At 45.2% G+C, this 8,780-nt stretch overlaps 1 protein-coding gene across 1 annotated transcript; it reads left to right on the forward strand.

Moving 5' to 3' along the window:
- Positions 1–578: 578 nt before the first annotated feature.
- Positions 579–7,834, forward strand: LOC113837258 (leukocyte immunoglobulin-like receptor subfamily A member 6). The gene is made up of 11 exons (XM_035449168.1): positions 579–699; positions 925–1,209; positions 1,347–1,640; positions 2,981–3,265; positions 3,405–3,707; positions 4,004–4,288; positions 4,416–4,718; positions 4,937–5,233; positions 5,459–5,761; positions 7,340–7,456; positions 7,764–7,834. The coding sequence occupies exons 1-11, from the start codon at positions 579–581 to the stop codon at positions 7,832–7,834; spliced, it is 2,664 nt and encodes an 887-aa protein (XP_035305059.1).
- Positions 7,835–8,780: the final 946 nt, after the last annotated feature.

Below are 8,780 nucleotides of genomic sequence, written 5' to 3' on the forward strand. Positions count from 1 at the left end.
GCCCCTCAAGTGAAGCGGTGGCTCAGGAAGTCACCAGGTTTATTTTGGGTTACATGCTGTTTTGTGGTGACTGGGAGCATTCAGGCAGATGTGGAGGGTTACACTGGAGATTATCTTCAGGAAGAGACCACAGTCAGACTTGCATTTGCAATCCCGGAGCACAGGAAGCTCAGAGAGAAGGAGGAGGAACCTGAAATACGCATGAAGTTTAAGATGTTCAGTTTCAGAAGCAAAAACAGAAACTAAAGAACCACACAGCGATAGGAACCACATTCTGGAGCACTACTTCTCATGGATTAGGGAAGAAGAGTCATTTGCCTGGTTAGAACAGTTCCTCTTCCTCAGTGGCTGCTAATATAACATCTTCATGAGAAGGAGAAGAATCCACCCTCCAGATGCCAGATGTCTGTCTACTGTGTTTTGACAGGAGGTGAACTATCAGCAAACTTGTGGCAACTAGAAGCTGCCATGATGCTTTTTGTGACAATTGTGCTTTATCTTGGTGAGATATCAAATAGGGAGAGATATTTCCAGTCTGAGAGGGAATCTACCTTAAGGTCAAGATTTGGGACATCGGGATGTCTCATCAGGTCCAGAAGGCACCAGGAAGTGGAGATCGTGCTCCTGTTTCAGGGCAAACACTCACAGGTAACTCTATTGCAGGACTGAGTCTGAACATCAGGATCCCAGTGCTGGCAGGTGAGTGTCTTCCCAGCTGCCCCAGATTGGACACCATGATGGGGAATCACAGGGAACTCATGAACAGAGCAGATGGAGAACAGCAGGTGTGTCCTGACGCTGGGGGAAGCCTGAATGGTGCTGGGTCTGAGAGCTTGTGTCTGAGGGTGAGTTCTGGGTGGTCCTGGGTCTGAGTACTTATATCAGATGGGGAGATCTGTGGAACCTATTGTCAATTTCTTTCAGGGGCCCTCTTTAAACCTACACTCAGGACAGTGCCAAGTAATGTGGTAGCCACTGGGAACCAGGTGACATTCTTCTGTGAAGGGCCTTTAGATACCAAGGAATATCGTCTTTACAAAGAAGGAAGTCAAGATTACCTGTTACCAACAACCATTCTAGAAACTGACAACAGGGGCACGTTCTCTATCTCATCTGTTCAATGGTACAATGCAGGGCAATATTGGTGTGAATATAAAAGCTCTAATGAAACATCTGAACACAGTGACATGCTGCAGCTGGTGGTGACAGGTGAGAGAACCCCCCCCCCAACACCAGGATTATCATAAGGAAAGGAATATGTTCACTGGGGCCTCCTTTCTCAAATAGGAGAAGGGAACAATGCTTCTTATAAAAGTCCAAATAACAGGCTTCCTCTTCTCTCCTAGGAGTTCATCCCAGCAACCCCATTCTGTCAGCCATTCCCAGCCCTGTGGTAGCTTCAGGAGGGAATGTGACCCTTCAGTGTGAGTCACAAGGGATGTATAACACTTTTGTTCTAATGAAGGATGACAAGAAGTTCTCCAGTCAAGTTCCCTCACAGAATATGTACCCTAAAGCTGTGTTCACAGTGGGTCCTGTGACCGCCAACCAGAGGTGGAGGTTCACATGCTATGGTTATCTTGGGAGCAGCCCCCAGCTGTGGTCATTGCCCAGTAACCACCTCGAGCTCCTGGTCTCAGGTAAGGAAGTGCAGGAGTTTCATTTGAGTGTAATTGTAACTGACACAAGATTCCAGCCAAGGACCTGATGTGTGGTAGTTGATTGAGAGCCAAGGCTACTGAATTCAATACCACAGAATGTGTGATGTAGCTGAATGTGAGGTGCCAAAACTAGGGTTGAAATAACAGTGGAATCCAAGAGCCAGGGAAAGTGTGGTTTTTATGTGTCCTCTGCTATTGCAGAAGAGCTTATGCATCAGTGATAATTGTGACCTTCTCAGTGATATTTCCCTAACAGATGCACTTTTTTTTTCTAACGCTTTGCAGGATTACTTCACAAGCCCACCATATGGGCTGAGCCAGGCTTAGTGATCCCCTCAGAGAGTCCTGTTACTATCTGGTCACGGCAATCTAAGAAACCATAACAATTGTGATATATAAAGAGGGAAATCAAGAACTCTTGGTCCAACCGACCCAAATAGCCCACAAGAATATAACAATACTTTCCATTCCATCTGTGACATAGCTGCAGGCAGGGCGATATCAGTGTTCCTCTTATAACTCTGCTGGATGGTCAGAGCGCAGTGACACCTTAGAGCCGCTTGTGATAGATGAGAGGACACTCAAAATCTTAACCACAGATGTCACTCTCATGGAAAGAGTGATGTAGCAGTATATCCTGTTAAAAGGACAGCCTTAGGGTACAATTCACACTGTATGAGCCCCTTTAACATTGTATATTTTATTTCATCTAGGATTCTACAACAAACCCACACTGTTAACCCAGCAAAACCCTGTTGTAAACTTAAGAGAGCCTGTGCCCCTCATTTGTAGCTCAAATTTGAGTTGTGACTGGTTCTTTTTAACTAAGGATGGTCAGAATTTCTCCAGCCCTCAGAGCTCAGGTGATATACACACTGGGATGTTCCACACTGAGTTCCAAGTGCATCTAGCGAACTCCAGCCACGGAGATGCTTTGGCTATTACACAAGTTATCCTCAGGTGTGGTAAAAAGCCAGTGACCCCCTGGAGCTGGTGGTCTCAGGTGAGGAAGTCTCAGAAACTCCGTGAAATCGCATTCTACTGAACACAGGTTCCCAGTGGAGCCCTGGTGTGTGATATGTCTGATGATTCAGGGCTGAGGTAATTGACACCGCATACAGACTATGGGAATCAAGGTACAGAAAATGAGAGGAAGGCATAGGAACTCTGAAACCTGCAGGGATTCGGAGAGTGATGAGTCTTTCTATAGCAATAACGTTCCTTTTCTAATCAGTAGTAAAGTACAAGAGCAGCAGCAAGTTTGACTATTACTGAGAAACTGTTCAATGTCCTACTCCTTCTCATCTACTTCCTTCCAGGGAAATGTAAAAAACCCACTTTGTCGGCCGAGCCAGGTTCCGTGATTGCCTTGAAGAATGATGTGACTGTCTTGTGTGAGGGGACCAAGGAAACCCAAATATATTTCCTCCACAAGGAAGGAAGTCCAGTACCCTTGGATAGTCAAACTCCAAAACAGCCTGGTAACAAGGCCTTGTTCTCCATAGCATCCATCGAAAGGCATCATGCAGGGAAATACAGGTGTTACTCTTATGGATCTGCAGGGTGGTCACAGCATAGTGACCCACTAGAACTGGCGGTGACAGGTGAGAGAATAATTGTTCAATCCTTGGAATTTCTTTCAGGAAAAGAATATGGTCACCATGGTGTCTCCTCCTCTACTTCCTGAAGAGGAAGGCAATTTTTACATTGTTTCCACTTAGCAGGCTTCCTCTTCTCTCATAGGGTTTTACTCCAGCAAAGTCACCCTGTCAGCCCTTCCAAGTCCTGTGGTGATCTCAGGACAGCATGTCACTCTTCAGTGTGTATCACAACAGGCATATAACGGATTCATTCTACTGAAGGAAGATCAGAAGTTCTCCAGGCCTGTGTCCTCACAGAACAGACACCATGGGCTCTCAGGAGGTCATTTCAGAGTGGGTCCCGTGACCCATAACCAGAGGTGGAGGTTCACATGCTATGGCTATTACCTGAATAACCCCCAGTTGTGGTCAGTGAGCAGTAATGCTCTAGAGCTCCTGGTCTCAGGTAAGGAAAATGCAGTCTTGTCTTTGAATGATATTACAACAGACACAGGATCCCAGGGGAGGACCTGATGTGTTATGGGTTATTGAACCTGTTTCACCAAAGGTGTGATAAATCTAGACTGGAGGTGCAAAAATCTGGGTGGATAATCACAGTGGACACAAATCAGTCAAGGGAAGAGTGAGGTCTTTTATGTGTCCTTCTGCTGTTGCAGATCAGCTTAAGTGTCATTGCAAATGTGACCTTTAATGTGCAAATGTCCTAAGACATGCACTTGTTTTTCTTCTATATCTTTCCAGGGAACCTTCATAAACCCAGCATCTGGGCTCATCCAGGCTCTGTGGTCTCTTCAGGGAGTTCTGTTACCATCTGGTGTTGGGGTACCCAACAAACCCTTACATATGTGATCCATAAAGAGGGCAGCCCTGAACCCAGCCACATAGAGACCCAAGTAGACCACAATAACAAGGCAAAATTCTCTCTTCCATCTGTGTCTAGCCTGAATGCAGGGAGATATAACTGTTACTCTTACAGCTCTGCTGGGTGGACAGAGCGCAGTGACACCCTGGAGCTGGTGGTGACAGGTGAGAGGACACCAGTCTTTGCCTATATCCTCAGGAAATAATCTCCCGAATGTGTGCTTCCATTGCTTATCTACTGCAGTCAGTGTAGCCTGTGTTTCTTCTAACAGGGTGCCTCCTCCTCTCCTAGGTGTCCATGATGACAAACCTACTCTGTCAGCCTTACCCAGCCCTGTGGTGACCTCAGGTGGGAATGTGAGCCTTCAGTGTATTTCATTCAAAGGATACGATGGGTTCATTTTGACTGGGGCAGATCTGAAGTTCCCCAGGTCCCAAAAGGCACAGTTCATAAACAAAGGAAAGTCTCAGGCTTTGTTTCCTGAAATCTCTGTGACATACAGCAAGAATGGGCCCTTCAGATGTTATGGATACTATACAAATACCTCATATGTGTGGTCAGAGGCCAGTAACCCCCTGGAGATACATGTCTCAGGTGAGGAAGTGTCCATATTCACTCAAGTATTTGGCAGAAGAAACCCTTTGTTATAAGTCATTCTGCCTCCCAGAAAGCTACAGAGCATGATGGATGAAGGGAGCTCTTGACTTCTAAGGTCCAGAATGGGAAAAGGCCATGGCCCTGTCAGATTAGGATGGCATATGGAATAGATTGCAAGAAGCAGCTGTATGACTCCATGTATATCTTCCTTCCAGGGCTGTCAAGAAAGCCCTACCTGGTGACCCAACAAGAAACTGTCCTGGCCCCTGGAGAGAACTTGACTCTCAAGTGTTTCTCTGAGACAAATTATGACAGATTTGCTCTGTACAAGGAGGGGGAACATGACCTCACACAGGTCTCTGCCTGTCAGCCTCAGGATGGACATTTTCATACTAACTTCACAGTAGGCTCTGGGAATTACTTCATTGGTGGTCGCTATAGATGCCTTGGTGCACACAGCAACTCCTCTGAGTGGTCAGCCCCCAGTGACCCTCTGGACATCCTGATCACAGGTGAGGAAATAGTGTATTTAGTTGGCACCCATGTTGGCAGAGGTTCATCTGGGATATGAGCTGGGATTTATCATCAAGATGATGATAAGCATCTCCAGGGAGGAATATGTCTAGGGACAAGAGAGGGGACAACGGACAGTCTGTTAAAATATAGAGACTAGTTTTTGAATGAGGGACTCAGGGCAATGACTGAAGCCTTTCATTTACCCATTTTCTTGTCTTTAGGACATCCCCTTGTTGCACTTAATCTCTCAGTGCATCCAGGACCTACTGTGTCCTCAGGAGAGAATGTGACTCTACTATGTCAGTCATCAGTCCCAGTGGACACTTTCTTTCTATTCAAGGAAGGTGAAGCCCATCCCTACATGCAGCAAAGTTCACAGTCTCAAGATCCACAACACGAGGCAAAATTCTTCATGAGTGCTGTGACCTTGGACCTTGGAGGCTCCTATATCTGCCTTGGTTCTGAAAGATTATCCCCTTTCCTGTTGTCACATTCCAGTGTCCCTGTGGAGATCACAGTCTCAGGTGAGGTGACCCAGACTTTTGTGAGCTCAGAGGGTATCCCTGTTTAATTGACCTCAGAATTGACCTAATGTAGAGATTAGGAAAGGAGAGGAGATTAATTCATAACCATCTCACCTTCTTCAAGGGGATCTAGAGGATTCCGGGTAGCAAGCTGGGAGGTTCTGGAGAGGCTGCAGTGCAGCGAGGAGACTGAGAAGAGTTGAGACAATTTGTGCATCTTTCTCCACATCATTCCTCCAACAAATTTCCCACAGTTTCCTGGGGTTGAAAAATCCATTCCTATAGATAATTTAGTTTTTTCTGTCCTTGGAGGTTGTTTGTTCCTGAGTGTATGCAGACATTCTGTCCCCATGAGTCTTCATTCCTTGATCAGCTTGGATGGTCATCAAGCTACTGGATGTCTTGCAGAAGTTCCAATATGTTCTCCAGAAACCCAGAAGTTGAGAAGCTAGGCTGCAAGGGAAACACCCTGAGAAAGTGTGATCCTGTTGATGTGTCCTATGATGAAGCACATAAAATGATAGCATGTGCCAATTCCACAGATTGGGAAAATCTGAATCTAATGTGTCAGGCCATATAAAACAACTCTGCATGTCTGTTATGTCTGACTACAGAGGTCTAAGCAAGAACTCTTGTGCAGGGTGGGTTGAGGGGTGATAAGTTAGTTATGTGATTGGTATATTCTTGTCTGGAGTAGTTGGCATGTACTAGTGTACATGCCTCTTCTGTGTGGTTCACATTTTCTCTAAATGTAAATGGGAGAGCCCTGACACAGACACATTAAGTTCCTTTCAATGATGACCTCACATACTTCATCTACTTACAGAGAAAGATTCTAGAACCCTGTTCTGCAATAGTTCAGATCCATCAACCACTATGTTGGTGACATTGTGTAGGGGCATGTCACAGGGATAGGGTAAGACATTAAGGACATTAACTTCCTGTTCATGAGAGTTAGCCCCAGTCTAGGGAAACAACGTAGGAGGAAAGACACTCTGGGATCAATCCTAAGCCAAGCACCTTTCTTCTGGGTGCTTTGGGTGACTGTAAGTGTACAGAGATGGTCCCATGCTGCAAAGCCATGAGAATCATAGGCAGTAAATACAAAGACCCAACATGGGGCACTGATACAGTAGGCTTCCTTTTATTTTATGTATCTATGTACTTATGTATTTATTTATTTATTCTCTTATACAATACATAAGGATTGCTGCTTACCCCTTCCTCCACTCATTCCATCCCCCCAAACACATTCAGTCTTCTCCAGAGCCCTGGCCCCTGTACTATCTCCCCCAGAAAAGAACAGACATGCCTCAACAGTATAATGTGAGATCAAACACAAACCCTCATATCAATGCAGGTTGAGGCTACCCCCTAGGAAGTATAGTGTCTAAGGAGCATGCAAAATTGTCAGATACACCCCACTAACTTTTAGAAGTCCCCAGAACCACCAAACAAGAACCATAACACATGCAGAAGACCTAGTTCAAAGCCTCCCAGACTCTATGATCATCTCCTCAGTCTCACACAACATGTTCTGTTCAATGTTCCTTATTCATGATGTCTCCTGTCTCCTAGGACCCGCAAGGCACCAAAAGGCTGTGATCGGAGTCTCTGTGGTGCTCTTCTTACTGCTCTTTCTCCTCATCCTCTTTCTTCTCAGACTCAGGCACCAGACCAAAGACAGGAAGGGAGGTGAGTAGGGTATGGAAGGCCTGGGTCTCAGGGTGCAGTGGGTCCCACTGTGGGCTATCCAAGCAGGGGCACAGAGCACGTGCCCCAGGGATAGCTGTGACTGGGACACATCAATTTAGAAAAGCTTGCAGAATCGTAAGAAAAAATGTGATCTGGAAACCTGTGCGATATCCTGCATTGTATGGACTTTTCTATTTCCTGGATGATTTTAACACACATGCAATGAGTTGTTTATGTCTTTTCTTTCCCTGAAGGTGCTAGGTAGGGGGTTCCACCCTCCTGGCTGAGTCTCCTTCCTCTCTTGCAGCCCAGACAAAGACTCACATGCAACCTCCTGCAGATTCGGTGACCAGGGACAAAAGCCTTCAGAAAAGGTAACTCCTACTCAGTAACATAGACCATAGCTTTCTGACTTCCATCACTGCCACTTGACATCTTATTGTTTCCCCAGCTCAAACCCAGCTCCTGCCATCCTAACTTGTTTTACTAACCTAACACTATTTTTTAGACCTCAAATCATTTTGTTAAACACTTTAAACTTTTATGCCTATCAACTTAGTTTCCTCCCTGACCATGAAAAATAACAATTTGTAATCAACTCTCCTAAATATTCACAAACATCTATAACCCACCAAATGACCAAAAATCACCCAGAGCACCTCTTGGGAATGTGTGCTCTAGAGTACTTCTTGTTGTCTGTGGGGGACAGCATTTTTGGAGAACACTGAGATAATGGTCAAGTCCTAGAAAAACTATGACAGACATGGTTTTCAAAAAGGTTGGAAAGAACCCCAATGGATTAGTTGCTATGAGTGTTCACATGTCTCCAGCACAGAAACTGAGTATTGTGGGAAAAGTATTCTCAGCATAAGGGGAACAACAGCAACATTTTTTGTCCCTCTGTCAGTCAGTGTCATTGTAGAAAGAGGAACAACTGCAAAAGAGAACTGTTTTCTCTAGAACATGCACCTACCGACATGCGAGTCACTGCAAAATGGGTGACATGGTATCTACTTGCAGAACATGGTCTGAAATTTAAAGGAGGGAAGCTGTTTAGATCATTGTGTGTTGTTAGAGTTTGTGACCAAACAAATCAATACTCCCAATTTCTAATCTGGGAAACAATAATTTTAAGTTCTATTAATGTAGTTTGTTAGAAAATAGAAACCCTGGTGAGAGGCTGCCTGTATTTTGACTCAGAGTAGATCTTGGGTTGTTCCCTGGCAGGTAGAATTTTCAGACTAGGAGAGAATGAATATCTATTCCAAGATGTCTGTCTCTATTCACGTCCTCCTGAAACATCAATTGGGCAAATTAGAGCCAG

This window comes from Cricetulus griseus, chromosome 9, assembly GCF_003668045.3.
Source record: "Cricetulus griseus strain 17A/GY chromosome 9, alternate assembly CriGri-PICRH-1.0, whole genome shotgun sequence".
In the NCBI taxonomy this organism is placed as follows: Eukaryota; Metazoa; Chordata; class Mammalia; order Rodentia; family Cricetidae; genus Cricetulus; species Cricetulus griseus.